The sequence below is a fragment of the Natrix helvetica genome, assembly GCF_964273705.1.
Source record: "Natrix helvetica genome assembly, chromosome: 3".
Lineage (NCBI taxonomy): Eukaryota > Metazoa > Chordata > Lepidosauria > Squamata > Natricidae > Natrix > Natrix helvetica.
In genome coordinates, this window is record NC_138549.1 from 57,676,998 (window position 1) to 57,693,884 (window position 16,887).

The 16,887-nt window shown below is 41.2% G+C and overlaps 1 protein-coding gene across 1 annotated transcript in view; it reads right to left on the reverse strand.

Moving 5' to 3' along the window:
- The window catches only part of TMCO1 (transmembrane and coiled-coil domains 1), a 51,900-nt gene extending 35,311 nt beyond the window's left edge, over nt 1-16,589 (reverse strand). Inside the window, exons 1-2 of the mRNA XM_081947149.1 lie at nt 16,450-16,589; nt 14,043-14,120 (exon numbers count right to left, since the gene is read on the reverse strand). Of these exons, the coding sequence (XP_081803275.1) occupies nt 14,043-14,120; nt 16,450-16,519 (148 nt within the window). The 5' untranslated portion in view covers nt 16,520-16,589. The remainder of the gene's footprint in view (nt 1-14,042; nt 14,121-16,449) is intronic.
- Nucleotides 16,590-16,887: the final 298 nt, after the last annotated feature.

The following is a 16,887-nucleotide window of genomic DNA, read 5'->3' on the forward strand; positions in this document are numbered from 1 at the left end:
ATCTGCCCTGGATCACCTGGTTCTGAAGGTGTGCCCCCCACCCGAAGAGGCTGGCATCTGTCATGATGACCAGGCGCTCCGGCTCCTTGAAGTAGGAACCCTTTAGGAGCGCGTCCGACTGCCACCATCGGAGGGAGCGGATTACCTTGGGAGGGAGACGTATCACCCTCTTGGAGTTGCTCGCCATGCATCTCTGGAGGGGCAGCAGGAACCACTGGAGATCCCTCGCGTGGAGGCGTGCCCACGGGACCACCGAAATGCAGGACACCAGCTTCCCTAGCAGTTGAGAGAGGGAAACTACCGTTGCTGACCTGGTGGACCGGATCCTCCGCACGAGGGACCTGATGCTGTCCACTCTCTCTTGGGTGAGGAAGACCTTGCAGGACTCCGAGTCGATGATGGTGCCGAGATGCTGTATCCTGTGGGTCGGGTTCAGATGGCTCTTGGCCAGGTTGACCGAGAAGCCGTGCTGTTGCAAGACCTGAATGGTGGTGTTGAGGTCTTGTTGCGCCTGATCCCTGGATGACGAGTGGATCAAGATGTCGTCCAGGTAGCACTCCAGCCTCACTGGAATTGAGCGTAGGTGGGCTGCGATGGCGGCCAGCAGCTTGGTGAAGGTGCGTGGGGCTGACGAGAGTCCGAAGGGAAGGGCTCTGTACTGGAAATGCTGGTTGGCAAACTGGAACCTCAGGAACCTGCGATGCGCCGGGTGAATCGGAACGTGCAGGTACGCCTCCTTCAGGTCTATCGAAGTCAAGAGGTCTCTCTGCCTGATGCAACCCAGGATGGTCTGCAGGGACTGCATCTTGAAACGCTTGTATTCTAGATGCCTGTTGAGTCGCTTGAGGTCCAAGATTGCCCGCACCCCTCCCGATGGCTTGGGGACTAGGAACAGGATGGAATAGAAGCCTGTGCCCTCCTGACCCTCGGGTACCCTTTCTATGGCCGCTATCTCTAAAAGGTGGTCTATCTCCGCCCTCATTAGTTGGAGCTTGTGAGGTGACCTGGGAGTGGGGCAGCGAACCCGGGATCTTGGGGGGGGGGGAAAGGAAGTCCAGGGTCAGGCCGTGACGGATCGTGTTGAGGATCCACACGTCCGTCGTGGTCTCCTCCCACTGGGCGGCATAGAGTTGGAGACGGCCGCCTATGGGAGGGTCCCTGTGACTGTCACTTGGATTTCCTGAAGGGGCGGTTGGAGAACCCCCCTCGGGAAGGTTTACTGAAGCCCTGTTGTCTATTTCTATCCCTGTAGAAAGACCTGTCCTGGGGACGTTCCTGTGACTGGGGAAAGGGACGGCCCGGACCACCTGAGGAGGTGGAAGGCTCGGAGCCCCGAAAGGAACCCTTCCGAAAGGGCTGGCCCTTGCGTTCAGGTTTCTTGGTCATGGCTGGGAGTATCTTGCGTTTATCCTTGGATTCAATCAGAAAGGAATCCAAGGCCTCCCCAAAAAGTTTCCCACCCTTAAAGGGAGCGGAAGCCAGCTTCCACTTTGCCTTGACATCTGCCTGCCAGTGGCGGAGCCACAGTAGGCGACGTGAGGTCACATTGGCGGCTAATGCCCTGGAGGAAAACTTAGTGGCACTAAGTGAAGCATCAGCAGAGTATTCTATGGCTGCTATGATTTTATTTACGTTCTGCCTCATTTTAGTGTCCCCAGCCGGAAGGCCGGCCAATAATTTGCGAAGCCAGAAGAGAGCTGCCCTCCCGAAGTAGGAAGAGGCAGAAGATGCTCTCATGGCCCAGGCAGTGGCCATATGCGTCTTAATAGAAGACGATTCAGCCCTTTTGTCCTCTGCCTTGAGTCCCTCCAGTAATTCAGCAGGTAGAGCCGAATTGGAGGTAAGGGACATGATGGGGTCATCGACCTGGGGGAGCTTTAGGAGCTCCTCCAGAGGCTCTTCCATGGTAAATAGCCTCTTGTCGTTCCCGCTGGGATTTGCCAAGGACCCAGGCTGGGTCCATTGGCGTTGGATAATGTCTAGGAACAGCTGAGGGGCTGGAACCAAGTCTAAGGGGGGGGGAAACTTCGTTGAAGAGCCCTGCCCCTGGATCCTGGGGACCGATGGTCTCCATGGAAGCCTGATCCGAGGTAGGTTTGGGCTTGGGGGCTGGAAGGCCCATCTGGGGTCCTGCAGCCCGGGCCTTAGTCAGAATAGCCCTAAACATGGAAGAGTTAAAAAGTCCCAGAGAGGGGGGAGGCTCTGGAGTGGAATTTTCATCCTCAGAGAGGTCTGGAGCATCACACTCCACCTCCTCTGAGTCAGAAACCTCGCTGATGCCCGAGGGATCAGGTGAGGCCTCCCTAGCTGGGGGACCCTGTGCCCTAGCTGGTTTCCCCTTACTGGGATTTACAGATGCAAAGGGAAGCTTAGATGCCAGCTGCATCATCCCATCAGTGATACCCCGAGAGATGGCCTCTGCCACCACCTCCTGCATGCTTTTGGGCAAGGGGAGGTCGTGGGCCTGAGGGGTATCTGGTCCAGTTATTGAATAGATGAAGGACCCCTCCTCTGCCAGGGAGTCTGCCTCATCAAGGGAATCTGCTGCCAGGGAATGGCCTGGGGAACCCATGGAGGCCCTGGATGGATTAGGGGAAAAATTGAATTCCTCTCTTTCCCCTGGAAGGGAGGGAGGAATCCTTTGTCTGGGGGTAGATGGAACAGGAACCCCTTCCTCCCCAGGATTAGGGGCTGGAGGAAGGGCCTGCTGGGCAGAAAAGGCCTTCTGGAACTGTTTCTCCAGGGCCCTCTGCCTCCTAGCAACTAGTCTCTCCTCAGCCTTAGAAGGCTGCTTGGCTTTAGGAGCCTTCCCCTTAGCTGGGCATCCCACCCCTTCACCTTTAGCAGCAGGGTTGGTCCTGCTGCGTTTGGCTGCTGGTGGGCCAGCCTGCTGATCCACTTGCTTCTCCATAGCGTTGGGAATCCTTCCCGATGGCTGAGGTGCTGGAGAATCTGAGGCTTGCATCTCTGGGAACCTCCTGCTGTAGGCAAGTGGTGGCTGGAAAATGGCTCCGGCTGAGATGAGGTCGGAAGCCAGCAGATCAGCGCTGAAGAAGGCAGGGGTGAATGGTCTAGATGACCAAAAGAACCCCTGCAGCCGCTTGTAGGTCTGGAGGGGAAGAGACCCAGTCAGGAGACCCTGCGATGGTCCTCTTCAACCCCTATTGCGGCGATCTGCAGAGAGCGCAGGCAACGCGATGAGGCTAAAAGCCCCGGCAGAAAAAGTGCGCCAAAATTTTGAACTAAAAATGGCCGCCGTTCGCGTTTCCGCGCCTGGAGCAGCACCGGGGGAAAAGGCAACAGCCTAATGCTGTCCCTTGGGGTCCTAGTCTCCTACCTGCACCCCCGTTGTTCGCTGGCAGCCGCCAAACGAACCCCCCCCGGTGCGATTGCTCTCGTCGCTGCGAGAAGCGAGTCGCGCTCCAGGCAGCCTGGCTCGCGCGCCAAATTCAAACAGTAAAAAAAAAAAAAAAACCCGAAAATGCAAGAAAATCCAAGAAAAATACAGAAAAATAACAAACTTCTATCTAGGAGCTAACTAAACTTAACTATTTTACTCAAAAGGAGCTACTACACTAACCAAAGGGTCCAGTCTGCTGCTCAAGGACTGGATCTCCCCAAATTGCGTCCTGTAGGGCGACTGAGTTTTTAAAAACTGAGCCTCTGAGGGGAGCAAGAGGCGGAGCTACAAGAATTCGAACTCAGTCCTTGGGCAGCAAGCTGATGTTAACCCGTGCTTGGACACTCCAAGCAGCGCCTAGGAGAAACTGCAAGGCCTGAAGTAGCTTGGAATCTTTTAGGCGCGAGCAGAATTCGCTCCCAGCGCCTGCAGGAGAGTAAAGGAGGCGACCCAGCAGGCCACGATCCCACGCCGCTATCCCTTGCTTGGATTGGGGCCCAGGTCGCCGGTCACACCGGGCAAGTCTGACTCCACGCGGCTCCTGCAAAGAGCCAGGCACCAGGCAGCTGCGGCAAAAAACTTTTAAAAGTAAAGCCGGAAGATTGCACAATCCAAAATGGCGGCCGGAACTCACCGGAGCTTTGCGCGCCAAATTTAAAGAGGGAAGAAGCCAAAATGGCTGCCCTGGAAGCCCACGCAGCAATTTGACTTGCTAGAAGCACAAATTGCAACGGAGGGCTTCCAGCGGGAATCGGCCCCCAGTAGGGGTGCCCCAACAGCGCTGGCGTCGGCACTCCGACCCGCGCGCTTCCCCCAACAGCTGCCTGCGGCTTCTAGGAGCCAGAGCAAAGCCCCGGACTCCAGGAGAGCCGAAAGGGTGAAAAAAACCCAATTAAAAAGGGAAAAAAACAAACTTAAATTTAAACTCACCAGCCTGCTCTAAAAATCCTTAAATATACTGTTTTAAAAAATTATTCTTCCTCTGGAGAGTCCAAGGAATCAATCTTAGAACTGGAGAAATCTTAAGGCGCGTCTACTGGGCTAGCTGAATTGAAAAAATCTGAGGAGAGTCAGCACCAGAGGCGTGGCTTAAAGTTTCAATTCAGTTCTGGGCAGATTGGCTGTGTTTAACCCTTCTTTGGACTCTCCAGAGCAGCGCCCTGGAAAAGCTCTGATTTTTTTTTCCGGAGACCCTTTCAGATAATAGTGCTGATTCACCACAAGAGGGAGCCAAAAGCCAAAAATATTGCTGACTCTAATTGGTATTAAATCCAGTGAAATATAGGTTTCAAGCCTATAAATGTGTAACTGATAATTTTTAATTTTTTCAATTTTAAAAGCAAAAAATGTCTACAAGAAAAAAGACAGAGAAATTATCAGGAGATATAGAACTAAGACATTTATGGATGAATACATATTAAAAATGCAAGAGCATTTCCAAAATGTCGGATTAAAGCTGGAAACCAAGATCGATTCGCTCGCAAGGGAATTCTGGGAAGAAATTAAAGGTCTGAAAGGAGACATGAAACAGGTGAAAGCCAGAGTAGACTATATGGAGCATGGATTGGGGAAGTCAAATGTCTTATGTGAAGCTGAACTGGATAACAACTCTAGGGAAGCTCCGATTAAAGAATTTCAATTAAGATTTTGTGGAATACTTGAACAATCAGGAGAAAATATCAGATCAAATATGGTGACAGCCTTGGCCAAATTAATTAATAAAGAGGAAAAGGAAATAGAATTTGATATAAATATATCACATGTATGTATGTATGTATGTATGTATGTATGTATGCATGTATGCATGTATATATGTACATATAATAAAGTCCCGATTTGCCACCACAAGAAAACTGAGGCATATTCTAGTTCACTTTGCAAGAAAAATAACAAGGGATCGGATTCTGGATTGCCATTTTAAGTACAGGCTGAACATGGAAAATAAAGATATTATTGTTTTGAAGGAAATTCCACTCAGAATTTTGAGAATTACTGATATCCTGAAGCAGAGGAAAAATTTATTCCATTTGGATAAATTGGGAGGGAGTGATACTTATTTGCCATGAGTAAAGATTTAGGCTGAATTCCATAGAGAAAGCTAAGGATTTTTTGAGCAGGTATAAATTAATTCCAGATCCATGTGGAGAAATTGAAAGTTAGTGGTCGAGCAAGACCCAAAAGGTGGCACTGAAGAAGATGTGGTAGAGAGAAGAAAGAAAGAAGATGTGGCCAATTGCAGTGCTTAAAGGTGGAGATTAAGTCTATCACGTGGAATATTAATGGAGCAAATGCCCCATCTAAACTTAAAAAATTATTTAACTGTTTGACGAAACTTAATCTGATATGGTCTGTCTTCAAGAAACACATATTAAGAAACAAGACAAGAAATGTTTGATAAATAAACAATTAGGAGAAGAATTTATATCAGCTGATGTAAAAAAGATTAATGATGTTGTTTTATAAATAAAACCTCAATTCAAACCTAAGCTACTTATAGTAGATGAGCATGGTAGATTTGTAGCAGTGGAAATAGAACTTAATGGGATAAAGTCAATAATTGTGGGCGTGTACAGGCCAAATGACGATAGAAGCTTTTCTTCTATCGTCTTATACTCCGAAAAATACGGTACCTTCTTCTCTAAAAGACATAAATCTTTTTCAAGGATTGACATGATATGGATATCTAAAAATCTCACAAAATTCTGAGTGGACATTTTGCCTAAATCTTTCTCTGATCATAATCCTGTGCTTTTGGTTTTAAAAGGAAAGAGCTCGAATTTCAGATGGAGATTAGATGAAGATATTCTACCAAAGGAAAGGATTGTAAAAGACTGTAAAAAGAAACTGCAGGAATATTTTGAGAATAATTTGGGAAAAGGGACAAGCTTAATGACAGTATGGGATTGCTAGTAAAACAGTCATGAGGGGCTATTTTATACAGCACAATTGCTTAGAGAAGAAAAATTCCCAGGAAAAGACACAAAGGATATTGGACAAAAATGGATGAAAGAAATTCAGTTGCAAAAGATACCTATAGAACCTAAAATTTTACACCATATTAAACTGTTATGGCAACAATTATCTATGTTAACTGTACAGGAAATAGAAACAAAATTGAACTACGCAAAACAAAGACATTTTGAATTTGCAAATAAACCAGGCAGATGGTTAGCCTATAAATTAAGAAAAGAGAGAGAGACAATAATTGCAATAATTCGTGAATGCAATAATGTAATAACAGACAATGAACTCATTAAAAAGTCCTTTTATAATTTTTTCTCAAATTTGTATAAAAGACAGGAGAGTGATATATTAAAAATAGATGAATACCTTTTAAGACAACAGTTACCTAAACTATCACAAACCCAGAGACAACTTATGAATGATCTGATAACTACTTTTGAGATATCAGAAGTTATTAAAAAATGAGGCCAGGAAAAGCCCCAAGCCCAGATGGTTTCACAAGCCAATACTGTAAGTGTTTCGAGGATGAACTTCTTCAAACACTAAAGGACACAATGAATGATACGATAAAGGGGGAAAATATACCCCAGACGTGGAAAGAAGCCAATATTGTGTTGCTCTCAAAGGAGGATCAAGATGTTACAAAGACAAAGAACTATAGACCAATCTTATTATTAAATAAAGATTATAAACTCTTTGCCGCTATTCTGGGAGAAAGACTAAAGAAGATTTTACAGGTATACAGTATATACACGAAGACTAAGCAGGCTTTGTGCCAAAAAGACAGGTAAGAGATAATGTGAGGACTGTCTAAAATATTATTGAATATGTACAATATCATAATGAGAAACAAGCTGCCTTAATTTTTTTAGATGCAGAGAAGGCCTTCAACAACCTAAATTGGGCCTTTATATTTAAGGTACTGGAAGAAATGGACTGGAGTGAATTTTATCCAAGGAATTAACCAATCGACATGCTTTCTGGAAGATGCAATGAAGAATGTTTTTGTGTGTGTTTTTTGTTTAAAACACTAAAATTATTTTAAAAAATAAAAAATAAAAAATAAAGTGATCTACACATCATAGAACGCAAAATGGTGACTTAACTAATTCTTGTCAATTTCAAAAGGGTACAAGACAAGGATGCCCTTTGCCCCTCTGAGGTTTATTTTGGTTTTGGAAATCCTGAATGGAGGTATCAGACAAGATGACAAAATAAGGGGTATAAATATTAAGAAAGAAGTTTATACATTGAGGGCCTTTGCTGATAATCTCATTATATTTTTACAGGACCAAAAATAATATAGAATATTTGATGAGGAAACTGAATGAGTTTGGGGCTTTGGCAAGTTTCAAAATAAAAAACAGAAAACAACAATGCTAACTAAGAATATGTCTTCTCAGGATAGTAATATATTGAATAAAAAGTTGGGTTTTAGGGTTGAGAAAAAAGTGGAATACTTAGGGGTTATGTTGACAAATACAAACATAAAACTGTTTCAAAATAACTATGTCCCTCTTTGGAGGGATATTAAACAGGATTTTACAAGAATGGAATAAATTGCATTTATCACTATTGGGTGGAATCTCGGTAATCAAGATGAATATCTTACCAAAGATGCTTTTTTATTTCAGACATTAGCAATACTCACAACTGACAATCCATTTGAACAATGGCAGAAGGATATTTCTAAGTTCATTTGACAAGGGAAAAAACCAAGAATTAGATATATGCTACAGCAAGATGCTAAGGAAAGAGGGGGTTTGGGCCTACCAGATATGAAATTGTATTTTGATGCATGCTGTTTGACCTGGGCAAAAGAATGGGTGAGTCTCCAGAATAAGAGATTACTCAAACTAGAGGGCCATGAGTTAAGCTTTGGATGGCACGGCTACTTATGGTATGATAAAAGTAAAGTTAATGTTGACTTTAATAACCATTTTGTTGGATGTGCCATACTAGAAGTTTAGAATAAATATAAAACAAGGCTCTCTACGAAGCTACCCCTTTGGGTGTCACCACAGGAAGCCTTTTTTAAGAAAAGAAATGGTGGCAAAGACAGACTGCCTGACATATGGTAAAATTTTATCTCTCAAATCTGGTGACCCAATATTAAAGCTGAGGGAAGAACTTGAATCAGAAGGTTATGTTTTTCATTGGTTTACAATGAAAGAAACATTTAAACTGGATAAAAAGTATTATGGATTTGACTTTGTTAAAAATGAATTGGAAATTTCATTATGTGGTAACGATGAACATATTATTGCTAAGATCTATAAAATGTTATTGAAATTTAATTTGGAAAATATCATGTAAAACATTGTATGATTAAGTGGGCAAGGTATTTTGAATATAATGTGATGCTTAAACAATGGAAAAAATGTGAACGAAGGGTTTATAATTTACATTAAATTATAATCTAAAAGAACATTTCTATAAGACGATGTATCATTGGTATTTAACACCAGATAGGTTATGTAAGATGTACAAAAGTATGACAAATGAATGTTGGAAGTGTAAAAGTAAAGAAGGGACTTTTTATCATCTATGATGGACATGTGCTAAAGCAAAACAATTTTGAAATATGATTCCAATATGATATTTATACTATTTTAATATAGAAAATTTTGAAAATGGAGATAAAAATGAAACCAGAACTTTTCCTTTTGGGCCTAATGGAAAAAGAACTGGAGAAAAAAATTGGAACTTTGTTACTATGTATGTTGACAGCAGCAAGATTATTGTATGAACAAAAATGGAAGGACCAAATTCCTACCATGAATGAATGGTTGCAGAAGTTGATGGAGTTGGCTGAAATTGCAAAATTTACTAATTTGATTAAAGAAAAGAACATAAGTACTTTTGTTTCCACATGGAAACAAACTTTGTGCTTGATGCGGAAAAGAATGAAACTCTGACTTTCGGTTTGGCAGATTAGACTGATTGATCTTTATAAAAATGACTTGTTCATACTATTATGGAAAAGTAAAAAGTTGTGATTTGATGTTAATGCCTTATTTTACTGTAACAAAGAGTCAAGAGTCAATGCTTTTTAAAATAAAGAAGATTTAGTCCTTAGGTTAAAAAGTAAAGCAACAAAAAATAGAAGAAGAAAATCTGTCCATTCACTTTAAAAAGGGGGGGGGGGGGGGAAGGTTGCGAGCACTTCAATCCACAAAATATAATTACAAAAAAAAGGAAACACTTTCCAAGGCAATCCACTACAGGTTAATTTCGACGCTTAGTTCTTCTCCTCAGGGTTTTATTATCTTAAAATTTTTTGGGGGCAATCTTTTTCAAAACAGAAAAAGTTCTCATCAGATGGACACACTTTCTCTTTCTGTTTTCCTTCCATTCCAGAGCCGTCCCAACTTCATCAGCCTAGGCTGCCTTTTGTTGCCAGCTTGAAGACCTTCTCTTGGATCAATCAGGGACTTTGCGGGGTCCCTGAGATCAGCAAGACATAGTCTTCCTGTTCACTGTCTCTTCGGGACAGTTTAGGTCCGATTGGACCATCCAGCAGCAAAGTATTGGTGTCAGTCTCAGAGCATCAAGACCGCATGTCTGTACCATCGTGACGTTGGCTCTTCTAAGTCAACTACTTGTTACTAAATTTTATTCAAGAACTTTGTTTCCCTTAAGCCGAAGGTAATATCAGAAAGTGAAAGGAAGCAAAACTGCCACTCGGGGGCTAGAGGCTAGAGTTTTTTTTAAATTACACACTCGCTCCTGTTTCCCCTTTGATCTTACGGATTCTGTACCTCAAAGTGCTGTAGCCAAGGACACGGAGTGTTTACACAGATGTCCTTTGAGAGCTTAATCGGCACGAGAGGAAAAAAACCAGAACCTTTTTCTTTTGAAGATTACAAACATATTTGCATGTGAGTTAACTTTAAAAAATAGCTTGGAAAGCTAGGGCGGCAGTAAACAATAATTTAGAAATATGGACCATTTCTCAGAAGAGGAAACTTTGATATTGCAAAATATCTTGGCTGGAATTCAAAATTTACTGGAGGTTACTGAGAAGAAGATAGAAAAACTAGAGTTTTTACTAGTAAAAAATGGTGGAGATGGAGCCCCAAAAATTGAAGGAAAAAATGAATACAAAGATAAGAAATCCGATGATTTTATTAGTGGAATGAATGTGGCTGAAAGTGAAAAAAAGGGAGTATGGAAAAGGGAATTTGATGAACTGGAGCTCTACCCCAAATTTCAAGGCACAGAAGAAGAAAAAAGGGGGAAAATGATGGATTTAAGGAGAGAAATTGTACTAGGAGCACGATCGACAACCGAAGATAAATTAATTAAAGCAGTAAATGGAGGTGTTGTAGCCCAGCAGGATCCGGTTCAGTTGATGCTCTACTCAGATAGTGAAGGATCATTTGAGTCTGCCCTGGATGATGTGGAAGACCTTGTGCAGGTTGCAGATTCAGAGCAGGGACCAGAGGGGCATGTTGGCTACCAGGAGGCGCCTGAGGGATGGAGCAGTGGGGAAGATCAAAGGCAGTCAGTCCCTGATGCTAGAGTAAGACGGGCTGAGAAACGAAAGCAGCAGCTTCGTAGGCAGGTTCACAGATGATAATTAGCACAGGTAGTTGTAGATTGGCCCCTCCCAAGAGAGCTTATAGGTGAGGCGTTGGGAGGGGACATTTGCAGGAAACAACTGTTCGAAATTAGCAGTGAAGAAAGTCGATGTCTTAGAGCCGTGTCTGAATATCTGGTTTGTTTCTTGTATTCTGAGTTATCTGGGCCTTCAGCCAAAAGATTTGTTATCTTGCAATTAAACAGTGGCAAACAGCCAAGCCTGTGTTTTGGCTTGTTCACAGGCGTGGAGAGTGAGGTCAGAACAGGAGGGTGCAGAGATTACCTGAGAGATGCAACAAGCAAGTGCTGAGAGAATTCCATAAAAACTTTATTAAGGAAATAAACAGAAGACTAATTCCACAAATGGCAAAAGAAACAAGACTGTATGCCTATTGGAAGGAGACAGGTTGATATATGAAAGTTGACTATAGAAAATTAGCTAAGCCTTGTGATTAGTAAGTAGTAACTTAGTAATTTTTAGATGGTTATGTTAAATAAATAATTGATAATGGCAAAAAGGTAAATATTTGTGTGGGTTTGATGGGAGGAAGATGGATATAAATAGTAAATGATTTCTTGGTAATGAATATTGATGATAATAATACTGAAATAATAAGATATAGTTAATGATATATAATGTACTGGTTTAACAAAAGGAATTTGGATACAAACTGCAAATAGTGTCTTGGAAAAAAGGCTTAGAATTTTTTGCTAATTAACCCTTATTTTGAATGTGTTATAAAGGGGTAATGTTACTGGAGATATGAAAGTTGATAGCAAAAAATTGTTTTATAATTTGTAAGTAATAATTTAGTAATTTTTAGACGGCTATGTTAAATAAATAATTGATAATGACAACATGGTACATATATGTGTTGGCTTGATGAGAAGAAATTGGATATAAATAGTAAAGGATTTCCTGTTAACAAATATTAATTATAACAATAATAATGAAATGATAATGGATATTGTTAAGGATATGTATATGTACTGTCCTAACAAAAGGAATTTGGATACAAATTGTAAACAGTGACGTTAAAAAAAAGGCTTAGAAATTTTGCTAATTAATTCTATTCTAAATAATATGTTATGAAGGATGATTTTTGTAATAATTAATGAAATGTCATTATGTGGTTGTGTTTTTAACTATAGACTATTTTAGGCAGAAGGACGTTAAAACAATTTTAGTCAAATGATAATTGTGATATGCTGAAAGTAAGATTGACTTAAAACACATAACTGATATGAATCATAAGTAATTACTGTGGAAGAGATACACGAAAGTTATTTGTAACCAATTGACACACTTTCTACAAGATGTAAGATGATTCTTTTTTTGTGTGTTGTTTGTTTAAATAAAATTTAAAAACCCTCTTTTTTAAAAAAAATGTCAATGCTTTTTCTTTTTTTCCCTTATATTTCCTCACTTTTCTTTGCGCCCCCCCTACTTTTCTATTTACCGTATTTTTCGGAGTATAAGACGCACCTTTTTTTTCCAAAGAGGCTGAAAATCTGGGTGCGTCTTATACATCAAATACAGCATTTTTTGCCTCCCGAAGCCCCGCCCCTTCACAAAAATGGCTGTGCGTACCCTTATGGAGGCTTTCAGAGAGCTCCTGGAGGCTGGGAAGGGCAGAAATGAACAAAAAACAGGCCGTTTTTTGCCCCTCCAGCAGCACTCTATAAGTCTCCATAAGGCTATGCAGCATTTTTTTTGACAAAAAATGGGCCTGTTTTCACGAAAAATGGGCTTTTTTGGGGGGGTCAGGAGCACTCTGCAAGCCTCCCCCAAGGCTATTCATGCCTTTTAAAAAAAAAAAAACAGGCCCGTTTTCATGAAAAACGTGCCATTTTTGGGAGATTTGCAGACTGCAAAAACCTTTTTTTTCCTTTTGGAAAGCTCTTTAACTGATTGATGAAAATTACATTGATCAAGTGCTGTGCCAGCAGGAACGCCTACCTATCTACTATCTACTGTATTTCTCTCTCTCTCTATTTCTCTCTCTCTATCCCTCTACCTACCAACCTACCTACACACTCTCTCTCCCTCCCTCCCTACTGTATTTCTCTATCTCTCTCTATTTCTCTCTCTCTCTATCTCTTTATCTACCTACCTAATTCTCTCTTCCTACCTACCTACTGTATTTCTCTTTCTCTCCCTTTATCCCTCTACCTACCTACCTACACACACTCTCTCTCTCCCTACCTACCTGTATTTCTCTCTCTATTTCTGTCTATATATCCCTTTATCTACGTACCTAACTACTCTCTCTCCCCCTACCTATCTATTGTATTTCTCTCTCTATTTCTCTCTCTATCCCCCTACCTACCAACTTACCTACTCTCTCCCTCCCTCCCTCCCTATCTACTGTATTTCTCTCTCTCTATTCCTCTACCTACCTACCTACACACTCTATTTCTCTATCTCTCTCTATCCCTTTATCTACCTACCTAACTACTCTCTCTCTCTCCCTACCTACCTACTGTATTTCTCTCTCTTTCTCTCCCTGTCTCTCCCTCTATCTACCTACCTACTTAAAAAAAAATCCACTTTAAAACCTTGGTGCATCTTATACTCCGGTGCATCTTATACTCTTAAAAATACGGTACTTTTGTATTTTACAATACTTTATAACTCAATAAAAATGTTAAACTCAAAAAGTACAGAATTTATATTCAGTCTTTCTCCTTTGCTGGCTATTGTTTTATTTAACATTCCTTTGCAACATATATCTCACTTGGGGAGCATTGGCTGCTGGGGTTATTGCATATAGATCACAAACCAATCACAAAGATTTATAACTACAACTCAGCCTAGCAAAGAATGTAACTCAGCCTTACATAAAAATGAAGCTATAGCAATAGCATTTAGACTTATATACTGCTTCACAGTGCTTTACAGCCCTCTCTAAGCGATTTACAGAGTCAGCATATTGTCCCAATCTGGCTCCTCATTTTACCAACCTCAGAAAGATGGAAGGTTGACTCATCCTTGAGCCGGTGAGATTCGAACTGCTGGTAGGCAGCAGTCAGCAGAAGCACCTGCAGTACTACATTTTAACCACAGTGCCACTGTATTTGCAAACATACTCACATTTTTTACTCTGTTTCTCCACTTCTGCTTTCAGTCTTTTATACTTATCTGTTCTATACACCAGAACCCATGTTATGCCTAAAATAAACAAAAGACAGAAAAAGATGTATAACAACTGGGCAGAAACACACAAAAATCTTCAGACCAGTTGATTCTATCAGTGGGACAGAACATCTAAGTCATTTTTTTTGCATTTTGCATTAACCTTAACCACTTAAAACATTCTAAGTCCACTCTCATAAATTTAAAACTCAACTCTGTGTCTCTTACTTTTAGACTGCAGCTAGCATTCTGCAATCCAAAGCCTGATGTGGCCCTTGAACCAACATTAGTTATTCATATCTGGCATAGCAAGAACCTTGATTATTTAGTAAGAAGGAAGTCTCACAACTGCTTAATATTTTATGGTTCCATGCAATTAATTTTCCTACCTGTATTATTATGACACAATAATTTTAAATTTACAATACAATAAAATGAGGAAGAAACAAATGCAGCTTCTCAGGTAAGAAGTCCGAGTTATTTGTTGATATTTATATGTTCAGTATGTAGTTTTTACTTATATTAGAATATTTTTAGACCATCTCACTATTTCAAAATTGGGTTGTAAAGCAGATCTTGAAAATTTAAGATAGCATTTGGAATGATTTATGGATTCTCTGCCCCAACTTTTAAAAATAAAGCTACTATTTTGGTGCTATTTTGAACCTGAGTAAGAGAAACAACTTTTCTAGTGCATGCTTTTTGAGATTATAACAAAATAAAGGAAGCAGTGATAGATCAGACCATTATTTCATACAGTAGCCAGAAAGGGCTTTCCAAGATGCTCCACTAGCTATTAAAGCGAGACCATCAACAAAATAATGCCAACACTCAGATTGAGATTATCTAGTTATTTTTGCTGTAAAACTATGAGAAACAACAAACACTTTTCTCAAAACTATAAGAAATAATCAAGCACTTTTCTCTGTTGCCTAACTACAGTTTTAAGTAAAGGCCTACTGCACCTCCCCCCTCTCCGGTTAAGAAGAATTGTTGGAGAGGAAAAGGTCCAATCCACTTCATAAATATGAAGTGAATTATTTTTTGCAATCTTGATTTAGCTTTCCCCTACAAATTAATATTTAACCATAAATTAATAATGTTTCTTCCAGAATATTCAATTCTATTCTATCTCTCATTCATCCTGACAGACTTCCAGCTTGGAGATGTGCTGGGGAATTCATACTGGGTTATTGCTGCTATCAAATAATGGCTACATAATACAGTTGGATCTCATTATTCATGGATTTGCCTAATAGCTACAATTTATTTGTAACTACAAAATCAATACCCATAGCACTTTTGTCATTCACAGGCATGGGGGGGGGGAGTGAGTTGCCCAATGACAGATTTGCTATTTTGGTGTTTGTGGAGATTTTACAGAACAGAACTAATCAGAATTACTGAATCTGGTCACTGGGCCTCTACAAACACAAATCCCATGGCTCCCAAGACAAAACTCACTGCTTCCTCCTAGTGGTCTTGTTCCAGCTTCCATTGACATTTATCAGTGATAATATTTTGATCTTGAACAGATTGGCTGATTGACAAAGGGTACTGTAAACAAAATGCATTGTGACATTGTCCCTTTAGGGAAAAAAACACTTTTACAGATGGTGTGAGGCCATGTTTTAGTCAAATCTGGGAAGCCGCTTCTGAGGCTTATTTTCTGTAAAATACACAATGCTGATTTCTTATTCATTATATCAGCTGTTGGTGTAATTGGCATGCTACATTTAATAGTCTTCTGGTGTAAAGTTATGGGCTGGATGTGATTCAATGATTTTGAATACTGAGCACAAAATTAGACGTGTATCATGGAGGTTAGAAAAATATATTTAATTCTGCACTTTTGTCATGTGCATATTAATGTGGACATTTCAATAGTAATAATTTTGACTGGACAGAATTATTATAATATTTCTAACATTTTTAGCTTCATGCAATGGATCAATGGATCAAGGAATTCAAATATGACCATTTTAATCATCCCTGGTAAAGTAAGCCAGCCAAGATTCTGAGGTGGAATTCAGGTGGGCACCACTTTCTGAATCACCTGAGAAGCCAGCACCTTCCTGATTCCCTTCCCCATTCCGCTGCCCTTTCGACGGCAATGCAAGCATCCACCTCCACTCTTCTCGATGTAAAAGAAATCGGACCCCCCTATAACTATCCTGCCAGCTTCTGGACAGAAGTGCAAAATCCAGTCTAGCATGATCACCAATACCAATTGAATGTGCACGAAGTTGCAACAAATACAATTAAAATTGGTTAAAGGAAGATGACCCTAACTGTAGCCACCATCCTGCTCTCCGTCCTTCTCACTTGGAGAGAGACTGATTCTATCCTCCTTTTCCCCACTCACCCTCCGCTAATAAAGCGGTGCAGACCGAAATGAAAACAATAAGGATAGTATCAGCGAACATAGTAGTCATCTCGCAGATCTAGCGGCAACAGCTCCTTTCCGGAAACTAGGCCAAAACGGAAACTACAGAACATCGATATTTACATCCTAGAGAGTGCGTAACTTCCGAATGACCGGAACTCCCTGCAGGATCAGTGCTCTTTTCCGGCGCATGCCTGCCTATTTGAGTTCGCAGGATATTCGAGCTCGGCTGGTCCAGGGAATAACCAGAGAGGGAGAGAACTGTCCACAAAAGTGGGGGAAGGGGAGATGTGTACAAGTGTGGAGGTTTGGCATCAGGATAGCAAGAGTACAAGCAAGGTTGAGGAGCCTGTTATATTAAAGGGATGAGTCTTGGAGGTTGCAAGGCGCACGTTATACCGCACTAGTGAAGTCACA